Source organism: Thunnus thynnus, chromosome 1 (assembly GCF_963924715.1).
Source record: "Thunnus thynnus chromosome 1, fThuThy2.1, whole genome shotgun sequence".
Taxonomy (NCBI): Eukaryota; Metazoa; Chordata; class Actinopteri; order Scombriformes; family Scombridae; genus Thunnus; species Thunnus thynnus.
In genome coordinates, this window is record NC_089517.1 from 8,386,872 (window position 1) to 8,401,815 (window position 14,944).

At 38.2% G+C, this 14,944-nt stretch overlaps 1 protein-coding gene across 1 annotated transcript; it reads left to right on the plus strand.

The window, feature by feature from the left end:
• Nucleotides 1-279: 279 nt before the first annotated feature.
• Nucleotides 280-13,332, plus strand: pamr1a (peptidase domain containing associated with muscle regeneration 1a). The gene is made up of 11 exons (XM_067573441.1): nucleotides 280-951; nucleotides 1,998-2,168; nucleotides 2,520-2,645; nucleotides 4,515-4,629; nucleotides 5,469-5,686; nucleotides 7,949-8,143; nucleotides 8,261-8,455; nucleotides 9,170-9,236; nucleotides 10,787-11,046; nucleotides 11,279-11,619; nucleotides 12,398-13,332. The coding sequence occupies exons 1-11, from the start codon at nucleotides 846-848 to the stop codon at nucleotides 12,968-12,970; spliced, it is 2,367 nt and encodes a 788-aa protein (XP_067429542.1). The 5' UTR covers nucleotides 280-845; the 3' UTR covers nucleotides 12,971-13,332.
• The last annotated feature ends 1,612 nt before the right edge of the window (nucleotides 13,333-14,944 follow it).

A 14,944-nucleotide genomic window follows, 5' to 3' on the forward strand; every position in this document is an offset into this window, starting at 1 on the left:
TTAATTAACAGTTGAAGTCAGTACTATCAGTCTCAATCTGTCTGCTTACCACCTGCTGTAACAGAGAAAATAAGAGCAGATATCAAAACATGGAAACTCCTAGGTAAAGGCTTAAGTAATGGAAAAGAAATCTTGGGCATGAAATGTGCTGTGACGAGCCCGTCGGCCTCATTGCTCCTGGCGAAATCTACGGAGAATGACATCATAAACATTTCATAGGGTCATTACAAAGGACATCTGTTATCTGTCTTCCAAGAAGTTGTGAAATTGTCATGTCCGGCATGACAGCTGGTGGTGAAGCAGTAAATACATTTGTCTTTATGCACATGAAGAAATGTAAACTTTTTTTTTTTTCACATGGCTTTTCAAGTATTAGGGGGGAAGCTCATTTTGCATATCTAAGCTTCAGGGAGATTCACTGCTGTTTTAACTTTCGCTGTAAACTGACAGATGGAATTATTTTATTTCCTCTGGACTTTCAACATCACTTTTCACTGTTTTACTCATTAGCTTTATTTTCCTCAAATGCATTTTCCACTTCCTTTGCCAGTAAGTATTTTTCCCTCGTTACTATTGCAGAGCTCTGCACTCATTCTAGCAGCAAGAGCAGAGCAACAAGAGCTGTCTGCAGACTTTTGCAAAGGAAATTCAGGATTTTACGAATGAAAACATTATGGAGGGAAAGAGTTAAAGATCTCTATATGTTATGCTAAGATGGGGAAAGTCATCGTCCATGGCTACGTCACATCTTAAGCAGACAAGGAAGATCTCTAGGTAATACTGAGCTAGTCCTACTTTCTTGGAACATACTTGGAAGTTTATCACTGTGAGCTTGGCAGCAAAACATGTTCACTTTCTTCATAAGAAAAATACCAATGCCCAACTTTCTGGACTTCAAACACTACTATTTCCTCCTCATTTTCTGTTTCTGTGTAACAGCTTGGCCACATGGTAAGTAAAAAGTTTTTTGTTTGCAGTTTTAATTTGATATTGATATCATTCTTACCGTATAAAACTTTGTAGATGATCTTTATGTCACTCTGTGAGTTCTCTCTGAAAGTGTTGTCCACTTTTAACAAGACATATACTTAGACATAGACTTACTGACTAACAATGGAGTTATTTCATAACGATGACTCACTTCTGCTGCTAAGACTTGTCTCAATTCATGCTACAGACTCACATGCCAAGTGCCTCCATGCAATAAAAATACCCCTCATATATTCTGTATATAGCTCCTTCTGTGGCAATACTCAACATATACTGGACTTATCAGTTAAAGTTTAATATCTGTCAGAATTTTACAATTTTAATTTAGCAAAGAAATCAATAACTTTCAATGGGTGAAATGAAACGTATAATGAGGAGTCCTCTTTGCACTGCTCTGTGCAAACAACACACTAATGTTATCTTTAATGTGTTTGAGTGCACAATAAACACAATACTGAAGATAGGTCCATTAACACTCTATAAAGCGTTCAAGTTAGGGTTCAGAAAACAAAGCTGGCATGTTCAATTGGGTTGTGGAACAAATTTGAACCTGTTTTTGCATCCCAAGCTGCTCAAAATTGTATGTTATTGTAGGTCAGAGTTCACAAGGTGGGTATACGATGTCAGTTCAAGATGTGAGATTTGGGTCACACACAGCATACAGTCCAGCTTGAGCTTGACATCATCTGCCATAAAATCATCTGCCAAGATAAATTGCACAACTCTGCAGCTGCATGGTTTTTTTTTACATGGAAACTCCAATCTGCCTTTTCAGATAAGAGGAACTTAAAAAAGGACAGATTTGCACCTCTACTCTGTTCATTACATGTCTATAACCACATGTAGAAACAGAAATATGTTGTAGCAGTTAGTGCAACAACTTAGTGTAACTCCATAGCTGTATTCTTTTAACTTCTTAGAGCCAAAAAACACAAGTGTAAGGAGTCAGAGGTTTCATAACATGGACATTAAGATTGCTGCCAGTGTCCTTTGCTTTTGTTTCACAGCTCAAAAAGGGGACAACTGCCCAAGCTCTGAGTGGAGTGTCATGTGTCGTCCATGTTGTGAGTACCACCTGATCCAGTGTCGGTGTCCCTCACAAGGGTTGAAGGTGGGCTACACTGTTCCCTGCTGTCGAAATGCCCTGGATGAGTGTGACCCCTGTATCATTCACCCAGGTACAGTCCACTCTCATTGTCACTTACAGATATCCTTAAATCTGCAGTAATATGTAAGGTGCTTATTTTATCTTAATACCAGTTCTGCCATTACTTCTCATGCTATCTAAACAGTCCTCTTTTAATTACTTACAAAAAGTTGCTGCTGTCTCACACAACAGATTGTATTCGCTGGAACACGCCTACGACACACCGGGTGTTCAAATTAACAAATGTTAAACCTTTGAGTTTAAACGAATGATTATGGTGTTATTGGTCGGCAACCAAGAGTAGAAAATTAATTTGAAAATGTTGCAAATTATTACTTTTAGGCTACTTTTTCATCTTTTTTTCTGCTTTTGTCCTTCCCAGGTTGCAGTCTCTTTGAGAACTGTAAAACCTGCCACAATGGAACATGGAGAGCCAATGATGATTTCTTTGTCAAGGGAAAGTATTGTACAGACTGCCGCCAAGGCTGGAGTGGAGGAGACTGTAAAAGTGAGTTACTTACAATGTGCTTCTGATTAATAAAGGCACTTTCTTGCCACAGAATGAGCTAAATTTTCTGAATCACGATGTAACCTGAGTTAGTAATAATAAATAGTCATATGATGGATATGGTATTATGACTGACCTCATAAAATATGGATTATATAACTGTACATAAATATCCACAATACTTTCTTATGAAGTTGTTTGCTGTATGTGTAAAATATGTCAGCTGTATAATTCTTGGAACATCAAGCAAAATGTTGCTCTGAGGCCTCACACATGTCATACATACTGCACCCCATCATGCCCAAAAATGCAAACCTGTTTACTCAACTCTTTGGCTTAATACACCATGTAACAACTTTTTATTCGTTGTTTGTTCCTGTGTTATTTCCTAATTGCTTATGCCTAATACAAATAGAAAATGGCTATTATTGTCCTGTGACCAGGACAGTGATATTTTGGAATTAACCTATTTCCAGTGGGAAAACAGATGAACTACTGACTTCTAAATCTTTTGTGGTCACTTTTGTATAACTTTAGTATAAATACATGTTAATTTTGATTCATATGTTGTTTTTTCTGACTTAATGTGAATGGAAATGTGCAAATTCTTCACTCATTTTCCCACTGGAAGTAGGTCAGTTTCAAAATATCATTGTCCAGGTCACAAAAGCATAGTTTGAAGGGAATAATAGACATTTTCTATACTTTTTAGGCATAAATGATTAGTAAATAACTCTTAACTCTTGTTACATACTGATATTTCTTTTATTGCTCATAAAATTTATTTTTATAGATATTTACTAGCCAGTTAACTATATACAGTTATCACCATTTTAGAAGTTTTTAAGTTTAAAGGCTTATGTGCTTTTAAATACTATCACTGAAAAATAATTGATCCATTTCAGAATGATTGACAGGTCTTTTGATGCATAGACTGACAATATTTGACAACTAAAATTTCTTACTGTATAGAACTTTAAACAAACATGTTTATATTTGCAGCATTTGTAACCATTCATAGCAAGTACATACTTTTTAATTATGCATATAGCCTGTAATTCGAGTAACCAGAAGTTAAGGAAACATAATTCATCCAATAAAAATATTTTGTTCATATCGTAGTGAGGAAATACCCAAATTATTGATGGAAAAAGGGTTTGGGGCCATAATCATAATCAGTACTGTGGTCCAACACTCTAGTTGTAACATACTGTAAGGACACTTGGTGGCGACAATGCTTTGTTTTTGAATTTCAGCCAGCTCAGTTGTTACAGCCATGATGAACTGCAAGTATATAGCTGAAATTCATGTTCTCTAAAAATAATGAAATATTGATGATGACGATACCTGTTTTTTCTATCAAGAGCATGAAAAGAAGCATTTTCCTACAGCAAAACCATACATAATCAGTGGAAATCAAATGTGTACATGTATAGTCCTAGCTGTATTATTCTACAAATAGAGGGAAACAAACAGGTTTTCCTGCTTGCCGCTCCTGTTATTCATCGTCACGGTATTTTTCCATTCTTTATTTTTTTCATTTCCCGAGGGGAAATCGCCACTTGGATGCCATGTTCTGTCAGTTTGACACACACAAGGGAAGGAATGAGGCCTTTGTGCAATTCATGTTGTCCTACACAACCTGCTTAGTGCGTGCATAGGACCAACTGACCCTGCATTCAAATTAAACAGGCTGTATAATTCCACTGTTTGCTAAAGGGACAAAGTGTACAAAAATGTTTGTGAATTCTATTGGTGGGGATTTTCCCTGTTTGTTTTGCTTATTTAGTCTCCTAAAGAGGACACATGCCAGCGTGAATACAAGCATAATGTACAATGTGAAAGTAATTACAATTTTCTTGTGAGTAGCCTGTGGAGGTGTCATTCAGCGAGCTCAAGGTCACATAGTCCTGGAGAGTTACCCAACAAATGCTCGATGTGAATGGAGAGTGCAAGCGCAGAGGGGCAGCAGTGTTGAGCTAAGGTGGGTCTCTTTTTTTCAACACTTTCACACAAAATCAGTTTTTATTGAAAGGAAAGAAATATCTCAAACAGAAAAAAAGTTCACTCTTTATTTGTAAAGTCAAGTGTTGATGATCAACTCGCTCTAAGTGATAATGTGTTTTTAACTGCTGAATCTAAGGTGAAAATTAGTAGGATTTTATAGTTTGTTTGGATTAATGAAAGGGCTGCAGTTGGGAGTAGTAGTGGTAGGATTGATATTAGGCTAAAGTCAGGGCATGGATCTCCATAGTTTGAACAGATGCTGTAAATAATTAAGTTGTTGGTGCTTTCACTGCTTAGTTCCTTTCTCTGGTTGAATGTGTTCTTTCAAGGTGAACTCACATGGTGTAACAGTATGTCTGAGATCAATAAAAACGTGTCCATTGGATACGATTTGATTTCCGTCAGTCAAAACACAGATAACAAACTGTACTGGATCCGTTTAATGATTAAAATCTCCCTCGAATCTAGAACATAGACTGATGTAAGCAGACCTGTAAAATGTTTTAATCACTGCATTCGTCAACTGCCTCAGTAAACTTACTGTCTAATGTTTTGTTTTTGTATGCTGAGCACTACTGTACTTTTCCATCTGCAGTTGGCTCTTCATGGAATCAAATCAGTGTCAGACTGTCAACTGATGTTGACACCAAAGCACAATGGATAGACAGCCCTGCATGAGCCCACATAATTGGACTTATTGTTTACACAATTCTTCACCAAGAAGACCAGTGTTAAGTCCTTTGTTTTGGTTTTGGGAAAAAAAAGGTTAAAGTAACATAAGTTTGTTTTTTTTTTGTTTTTTTTGTTATACTGCAGGTTTTCACAGATCAGTCTAGAGTCTGACCATAACTGTCGTTATGACTACATCGAAGTGCGTGACGGCGACGAACTGAGCTCCCCTGTGATTGGACGGTTTTGTGGGGATCAACCACCTCCTCCAATAAAAAGCTCCAGGAACATATTACACATCCTGTTCTCCTCAGATGGCTACAACAACTTTGATGGCTTTGTTCTTACTTTTCAGGAGAGTTCAGGCAGGTATAACTTGTATAACATGTTAGCAATGTGAATGTTACTTACACATTGGAAGCTTACGGCATGTGCACAGGGTAGCTATGATAATAGAAGCACTAAACAGTATAATGCAATCTGATACACTGGCCTCAAAATAACGACTTCGTTATAAATGTTATGGTGGATTTTTGCTTTACTAGAGTCCATTTTTTGCAGTATTATTGTATTATATTGCATTATAATGTTCAGTGGTTCTATTATTTAGTCCACACCATGTGTAAGCATTAGCTAATTCATTGTTTAAGGTGGCTTTCTTTGTGGTACCCATAGAAAAAGAATAACAAAGTATCAATGTGATATTCTCATCCATGATATTCAATAAGTATCTACTTTAGATACATATATCATGAATACATGATACTCTGCCATCCTCTGTGCAGTCTGTAGCCTATGTCTTTGTTTGCAGGCACCATATCTTAGGCACTCTTGGTTCTGCTGTGTGTGTGCAGCTGCCTTACACAGGGCAGCGTTCTGAGACGGACATTCAGCGGAACAGATTTATTATACTCATCTCACTCCATTTGCCCTCTTTGAAGCAAATCATGCATCTAACTTGCATCACATTTATCCAGTCTTTTCCCTCAAGGACTCTTGCTAGCTAACCTAAACAGCCAAAATGGGTGTAAGGGCCATCTCAGCAATATGTCTTAAAGGATTACAGTAAGATTCACAACTCAAATATCTGAGAGTTCAGTTGTTGTAGCATATGATTGATAGTAGGAAAAACTCACTTATAAAAAAAAAGAAAAACATGTATGGTAATATAAAATAAAGACCAAACTAAAAAGGTAGTGGTTTTTGGAGAGGCAGCTCAAGCTGCTTCAAGGGCTCCAATTCCTTCTTGCTTAGGTTAATTTTGATTTGATTTATTTATTTATTGAATGGGACAGTGTGCAGTTTGAAACATTAAAGATGCATTGCACCAGAGTTAGCTTGGAGCTAATTTGCATCTGTAGTCCCCAACAAAACATACAACAGCACAACAACAAACAATAAAAAGCAAAAAAAAGAAACAACCCCAGACCCCCCAAAAAACAAACAAACAAACAAACAAACAAACAAAAAAACCCACACAGAACACACCATACAAAATACAAAGCTACACACAGCTGTGTGATTCAATGGTCACACAGCTGATTGGTCTTTAGTACATGTTTCAATCTGGTCTTGAATGCATTGATAGAACTACAGTTCTTCATATCATCAGGCAGGGCATTCCACTGAGTTGTGGCTTTCACAGAAAAAGGTGACTGCCCAAATGCAGTGCGATGAGTATGATAGTATGGTACAATCTTTTATAGAGGATATTCTGGAGGATTTATTGTGACACTCCAGTCAAAAAGCTGTAACTTGCGGGGTCCCGCAGGACAGTGTCCTAGGGCCATTGTCCTAGGGCCATTGTTCTTTTGACAACATGATTAAAAGCAGTCTGCTTGTGTAATCTTTATTTATGCAGGCTATAATGCATTCAACTTCAGTACAAAATATGTTGAGCATCTAAGGGTATCACAAACTGGGAGGGAAAACAGATATCATCTGTTTTTGGAGCTCAAGTGAGAAAATCTCCAGATTTTTTAATTTAAGGTACATTTAATTAATTTAGATGAGTTTTGGATAACCAGCTTTCACACGTGGGAGGATATGACAAAATGTTAAGCCAAATTTGTCAAAATACTAAATCATTGTCCAGGAAATCTAAATCTTCGAAATGCTGTTGCTAGGGCTGCGATTTAATGGCTTTTTGATTTTGGTGCAGAAGTTTCCCACAACTCATTAAAAAAAATGACCTTAATATGACTAAAAATAAGCTTACTATGGTTAAACCCAAATTGCCTCCCTTCTTGGGAAATTGTCAGAATCTCAATTTATTATTTTACTGTGGAAAAAATAATTATTCAAATTAAGTTAGGTCTGACTTAGAAAGCTGTAAATAACGTAGTTCCTCGTTATTTATCCCATAACTGTTTGAATATCATCAGGGATTGCCATAATTATGCAACAAGAGGTCATTCAACTAATGTTATTCCTTTTAGGGTGAAAATACATGCAGTGTTTTTGAACAATAACCTGATGTCAAAAACAACTGCAGAATGGGAGGGGGGGTTTAACGCCATCAATTTTGTTTTATCTATGTGAGTTCAGTGAATTGTAAAATTATAACACATGTAACACATTGTGAACATTTGTCCTTCATTTATCACATCCTCAAAATTTCTCCACAGTTTCAGCCGTCAAGAATCCAACGTGTGCATCCCCAGAGAAACCAGTGAATGGATATTTGCTACCTGTATCTGGCCTGAAGGAGGAGCTTGTATATAACTACCATTGCCATCCACCTTTCATACTGATCGGCTCCCAGCAGACGACCTGTATGCCTAATGGTACATGGAGTGGCACACCTCCCACATGTGTAAAAGGTACTTTTTCAACAGGTTGCTTCTGGTCCTCATTTTCGGTGTTTATACAGCATAAAAGCCACATAATGCACTTATTGGATGAGTTTTCTCTTCTCTCTCAAACACATACTCATACAGCACAAACAAACACGGTCCGGTGTTCCCCTCCACCCAAATTGCTCAATGGCTACTACAGACCTGCTCCTGACACAGCTGGAGGCGCACAAACGATTGAGTTTTCCTGTAAAAACTCTTACATTCTGAGTGGAAACCACAAGAGTACCTGCCTCACTAATGGATCCTGGAGTCACAGGCCACCCAAGTGTGTGAGAGGTATTTGTTCTCAAAAACACATTAGGGTTGGGAACACACTGTCATACACATAAAGTAAGCTATTTTTTCACTTCATTACAATGTGAGGATGACACAAAATGTTTCCAACATACAGTAAGTCTCATTATTTGTTTATGCGATACTCCAATTACCTGAACATTCACATATCCTGACATGTAAAAAGCAACAATTTTGCAATTAGAGCACTATGATTATTACCTTGCGAGGCAACTGGATTCGCAAGATCACAACATCAGGCTTCAAGTTATGTCTGAATTGCTGGTGGTTCAGACCAATCCTCTCAGGATTCTCGCATGATCTTGTGATCTTGCAACTCCAGCAGCCTCACAAGGTAAGATGGTGATAGACGATGATAGACAGATGGGTCATCCTATCAACTGCCAAGTATTTTTTGAAAGTGCCTGCTCTTTTCCAAACAGTTTCCAAGGCCAACTTCTCAGATGGTTCTGATGAGTGTATAGTAAACAAGGCTATTTGTTTGAAAGGATGGATCAGTAATGGTTTTGAATTATTCTTTATAATGAATATGTTTGTCCCTGATATTTTATTCATAGAATTGTGCTTGTTAATTCTAAGTAACTCAACCTTCTGCGCACAATTATTCATTTTACTGCAACAGAACTGTTTCAGCAATGGGGTTTCAGAAACATACTCTCTTGGACTAATATTCACCTGTTTCATTTGCCCTTTTAGCCTGTCGAGAGCCCAAAGTGTCTGAACTTGTGCGACAAAGAGTTGTAAAGCCACACCTTATATCAAGGTATCCACTGCGACACTGTACTGTGTGTATTTACATGGTTTTAGTCAACTTAAAGCCACCATGTGTGGGATTTTTTTTATGTTCTTTAGGCATCTTTAGATTCTCAGAAATGAAATCCCTGTGAAAATGGGTCCAGTGTATATGTTGTCATTCATGTTAGTTTCCAAAGTTGGATTTGTTGGAGGAGGAGCAGCAGTGTGCATTGTCTAACCCAGTGTCTTTGTTCATACTGCCACTGTGGGGCGCCAGAATCAGAAATGTTGGAAATTTACACATGGTGGCTTTAAAGAACAGAGACTGCAGGATTTGCAGGATTTGAGGTTGAGCCTGTGGATAAGATAAGTCACCCACCTGTATGTAGTCAAAAAAAAAAAAAAAAAAAAAATCATGTCATCATACAGGTGACTGCAGCAGCAATTTGTGTCTCAGAAACTGAGCAGATGAAATATTGATAGAGCCTTTATTTCATTAATAGATTATATTGTTTTTAAATCGAATCCTCAAATTTCCTTTTCATTTTGATACAAATTTATTGGATACTGAAATAAAATCAGGGGATGTACCTTTAAAGGGGACCTATTATGCTTTTCCTTATTTTCAGTCATTTATGTAATGTTACAATGTCAGATGTTCATACTTAACATGGTCAACAGGTCAAATAATGAGGTAAATATATGTAGAAGTAACCCCTGTGAGCAAAAAGCACTGGCTTCAGACTGCTCCGAATGCTTGGTTTCCAACATTTTTTTCTACTTTCAGCCCGAGTCAACGTCAGCTCATAACGGATTTATTTATGTGGACATATGCTCCATGCACAGCATGCAAGTTCACTGCTCCACTCCACTGATATTATGCTATTTTTCCATTGTTAATATAATTATATTGTTTATATCTCCAAATATGTCCACATATTGTTGTTTTGACAGTTTTTTAGTGCTGCTAATGAAGCTCTGATAATTCAGTGAAGAACATGTTTTATTCCCTGTAACTTCTTCACAGTAAGAGTCTCTCATTATTTAGTCTTTTTTTTAAAATCTAATTGAAAGCAGTAAAGCAGGAAATGTTGGGTTTGCATAAGCGGTAACTTAACACAGCTCTGATATGGCTACCTCCTGGCAGGCTTCCAGAAATATGGCGAATCAGAACAGAGAGGGTTCAGTGGGAGGGAGGCCTTAAAGAGACTTTAGACTGCCTGTTAAGAGACAGAGGTTGAACTGAGGGGCTGCAGTATAAGATAAATAAGGAGTTTTTTGAACTGTGAATCATTCAAATCTACTCTAGTGGTGTCCAAAAAAAAAAAATAAAAATAGAGAACTGGAAATGAGCATAATAGGTCCCCTTTAAGAAGAGCTTGAAAGTCCATTCTTGACCTTGGAAATAGTAGTTTGACCAAAAAAATGGTCTACTTACTAGAAATTAGCTTATAGAGTTTTCTTCCTTCGCTGATGACAGCCATGATCATTTAATGTAGTGACAGTTTGCCACATTAAGTTATTCACACATGTGTACATGAGGAGCTATTTAGCCAATACCTATTCTCTTTTCCCCAGAGGGAGTCCAGACCAAAGACTTCGCCTCTCATCCAGGTATAACATGCATGACTTGTTGTCTGCTGGCTTTATTCCACTAACTTTGGATAGACAGTCCAAAAAAAACGACGCTCCCTTAGAGTTTCCTCGTGGCTTTCACCCAGTCCACACGAGCATCGACTACAAGTGTGCCTCACCTTTCTACCACCACTCCGGAAGTTCCCGACGCACCTGTCTGAAGACTGGCAGGTGGAGTGGGCGCCATGTCTCCTGTTCACCAGGTGAGAGCAGCAGCAGTTCACTTGTGAGAGAAGTGAAACCTGAGTCACTGTGAAGGAGAAGGGCTAGAGATAGGATTGTTCTACCTCAAATGTTTTGTAATGTCCCTGTTGAGAAATTAAGCTTTTCTATAACTGAAAGACTAACCAACACAGTGTGCCTTTTTTCTGGTAAATTTGTTGTCAGATGACTTTGACACTCTCTTTCTCTTCTCTGACTGTCATCTCCCCACAGTGTGTGGTAAATTTGACACTTTCAGCACACACAACCTCACAGACACTCAGTGGCCATGGCATGCAGCCATCTATATCCGCTCCCCTCCTGATCACACCACCAGCAGCCACAGGCCCCCTGTAATGACCATGTGGGACCAGCAGGGGCCCTCAGAAGAGTCCACATTCTGGTACCTGGCCTGCAGCGGGGCTCTGCTCAGCCAGCGAGGCGTCCTGGTGGCGGCTCACTGTGTGGTTGAGAAGGACAAACAGCAGCCGCTTCACCCGGCCAATGTGAAGGTTGTTGTAGGCACACAGTACCAGACATCCAAGAATCGGATAAAAAGCCTGCGCTACCTCAAGGTACAATACATTCTACTTGTCAGAAAGTCCCAACTAGTGTGTGAAAATGCATCATTTGTTTTAAATTTCTGACCTTATTTGATGAATCTGTTGAAAACGTATTGAGATCTTTTCCCCTGTGGTGACTTGGTGGTCAAACCACAACAAAATACTGCACATAGCCTAGATATGGTCATGTCCTTTCACAGTAAGCGTGGATTCCAAGGTTTGGTATCTAAATGTCTTCTGCAGTTGAAAATTGCCCAAATCTGGATGAAAGGAAAGGTAATAGTCATTTCCATTGGGGTAAAACATCAGTTATATTTGATCTGGAAAACCTTTTCAACCAAATGTGTAACCTCAAAGCATACATGTTTTAGACTGCAAATTACCAAAACCATGCTTCTAGTTGTCTTTTGATGGTTTTACATCTTCCATTACGTGTATTTCTGTACACCTTTTTATTTTAAGGTCATACTGTGCACAAAACTTTCCCATGATTTCAAGACTTACCAAACAGCAGATGAAATAATGGAGTATTAAGCAAAGACTCTTCATTAAACAAACATAATCCTCAGGATAGGTTTTTGTTTGTAAATGGTAGAGGGTGAAATCCTAAGGCATTTAGATGTACACTTAAAGCTTTACTGGGATATGAATATATTTGACTTGGATTTGAAATATTTGTGCATCTTGAAGTATATTAGCTGGTCTAGATTGATATTCTAAAAACTTCTTGAGGAATCAAGCTTTCTCAGGTATTCTGACTTCCAATTTTCTGTCTTTTCTGTCACAACAGGTTTCAGACATCTTGGTGCATCCAGATTTTTTCTCTTCACCAGACTCTGATGTGGCTGTGCTCAAGCTTATGGACAAAGCCAAGATCAGTGAGCGTGTGTTACCAGTATGTCTACCCAAAATACAAGGAGGAGAGGTGATGGCTCAGGAGGCTTTTACTGTGGGGTGGATGTCCCCAAATGATCACAAGAGTTCAAGCCGCTACACTCCCTTAAGCCAGACGAAACTTGTTGAGTTGGGTGATATTGCTCAATGTGAAAGGGCATTTGCTAAAGGAGGAGCACATTCCACAGTGCTCAGTCACAATACATTGTGTGTCATTAGCAAACCATCCAGTCCTCAAAGCCCTTGTCCCAGAGTTATCCCAGGCATCGCAATCACACCGCCTGTGTTTTCATCCACAAGTGGCAACTTGTCCAGTCACGAGGAGACTCAGGGAGCCTCTAGTGCAAGCTGGCAGTTGCTTGGTTTAGAGAGTTTCATCTATGAGGAAACAAACTGCCACCAACAGACTTACACAGTTCAGACAAAAATAGCCAACTTTCGAGACTGGATAAAAGAAAATATGAAGTAGATATTTTTCAAAAACTTTAATTTAAAGCTGATTTTCAAGAATTTACCTTTTACATCTCCATTTTGTTCCAAATTTGTTAAGCTCAGAGATGATAAAAATGGTGGAGAGGTTCTTAACAGTGATAATGCTGTGATAATTGAGTACCTGCTATCTACAGTATGTCAATATCATGTGAGGTGAGAACTCCACTTGTCTGTCTTATGTGTGGATGTTACTGCTCTGTATTTGCACCTGTTAAGCCAAATGAACTTCAAACAATTCATTATGAGCTGGTCGAGATACACACCCTCATGATCTCTGAATGTTATATACTTTGGAAAAATTGGATAAAGATTTCAAAAATAAAGAAATTCTCCAGATGACATTTTGAGTGTTTGATCTGTATCTCAGCACTCCACCCAGGTAGTATATGATATTTTTGAGTTCATGACATTATTCCTAGTGATAGAGAAATTTGTACTTTTTCTTAAATGTACTTATCTTTTGGCACTGTGCGCTTCAAGCTGTCTCTAGATCCAGGCTTAAATCTTAAGGTGACTTTGTAGTCAAAGACGCTAGCACAGTTTGTCTTCAGAGAATAGTTTTATTTTATTCACCTACTGTGTGTTTATTGTTTTCATTTATTATGTATGCTTTATCCTGTTCTGGTTTGATTTTCTCTGTGAAAAGCAACTGAAGATATAATAATATAATTTTACAAAATACTTGTGAAGACTGTTTTAAATAGAGACCTACAGAGTCCTGTACAATCAAAAGTAATCTCCAGAAGGTCAGAGTGCAGAGTTTCTATCTTGACTCTCCATCCTGCTCTGACCTCTTGTGTTTCTGGAAGTTAAAAATAAATCCCAACAGAGATAAGTCCTCATTTGCAAAATAAAACACATTTGTGAGCAACTGTGCAAACAGTCATAAAAAAAAAAAAAAAACATTTAAAGTTGATATTAGTTGATTTTTGTTCATAGTTTTTAAGCATTCTTATGCCTTCCAGATATATATATATATATATATGGCTATTATAAACCACTAACATTCAAACATCTTATACTTCAGAATGCAATTAGGGTTCATAGTCCTCATTTGCATGTATTGCCAAGCTATGCATGTGTGCACGTGCATGGCAGTACATCGTGTTTGTCTCAGTAAATATGTGCAGTACGTGTGTGTCTGCAGTGTGTTTGCATGTGAGGTGATGCATTCGTGAGTTTCCCTGCAGACTGCCCAACATGTGCTGTCATTGAGAAACACACTTAGAGGATTTACTAAACTTAGCTCTTACTCCTGAGACGCAGACACCCGCTGTGCTCTCTACGGCTTTGTGCAGGACAACCCGAGCCTGGCCAATTAAACAATGAGAAGCTCAGTCGTCGGTCTCTGCAACTTGCAAAGGGAATTATCCGAATACGGTTATTTGATTTGCAACTCAAGGAATATATTTCTCCATAACACAAAACATCTTAGCAGTTACATAAGTCAAGACTGGAGGATGCATTCGACTGCAGCTGTAAACACATTGATAATTGTACTGCACATCCAAACATATGGAAAGGAACCAGTGCAGTAAACATATGCAAATGTAAATACATTGTAAATACAAGTGCTTTCAAAACTGTCTTTAATATTTAGATGTAAAGTGACTTAATGGGCTGGGATCTTAATGTTTTGCACTAGCAAAGTTCTCCATCTGCATGATGTCATGATGCTAAAAATGGTGTGAAAGTCTGCTAATCTATTACTCTTTAAGTGAGAGAACACCCCGCCCACACCTGAGAGGAGGTACTGACCTCTCATCTCAAATCTCCACCCTCTGTCTATGCATCAGTGTGTACACTGTGCATGTGCAGGGAAACTGTCTAGGTTGCAAAGGGGGAGGTGCAAGGATCTCTATACCTTACAGAAGGAGAGGAGGAGGAACCTGTTGCAACACCTGAGTGATTTATTTCCAAAAAGTCTTAATTGTGAGTGCTTTAATTTTAA

Bases quoted from the DNA above. Each gene is read 5' to 3' on its own strand.
- pamr1a (XM_067573441.1), top strand. From the start codon at position 846: ATGTTCACTTTCTTCATAAGAAAAATACCAATGCCCAACTTTCTGGAC. The intron at 4,630-5,468 runs GTGGGTCTCTTT...GTTATACTGCAG, and splicing joins GGCAGCAGTGTTGAGCTAAG to GTTTTCACAGATCAGTCTAG. The intron at 9,237-10,786 runs GTATCCACTGCG...TCTTTTCCCCAG, and splicing joins AAGCCACACCTTATATCAAG to AGGGAGTCCAGACCAAAGAC.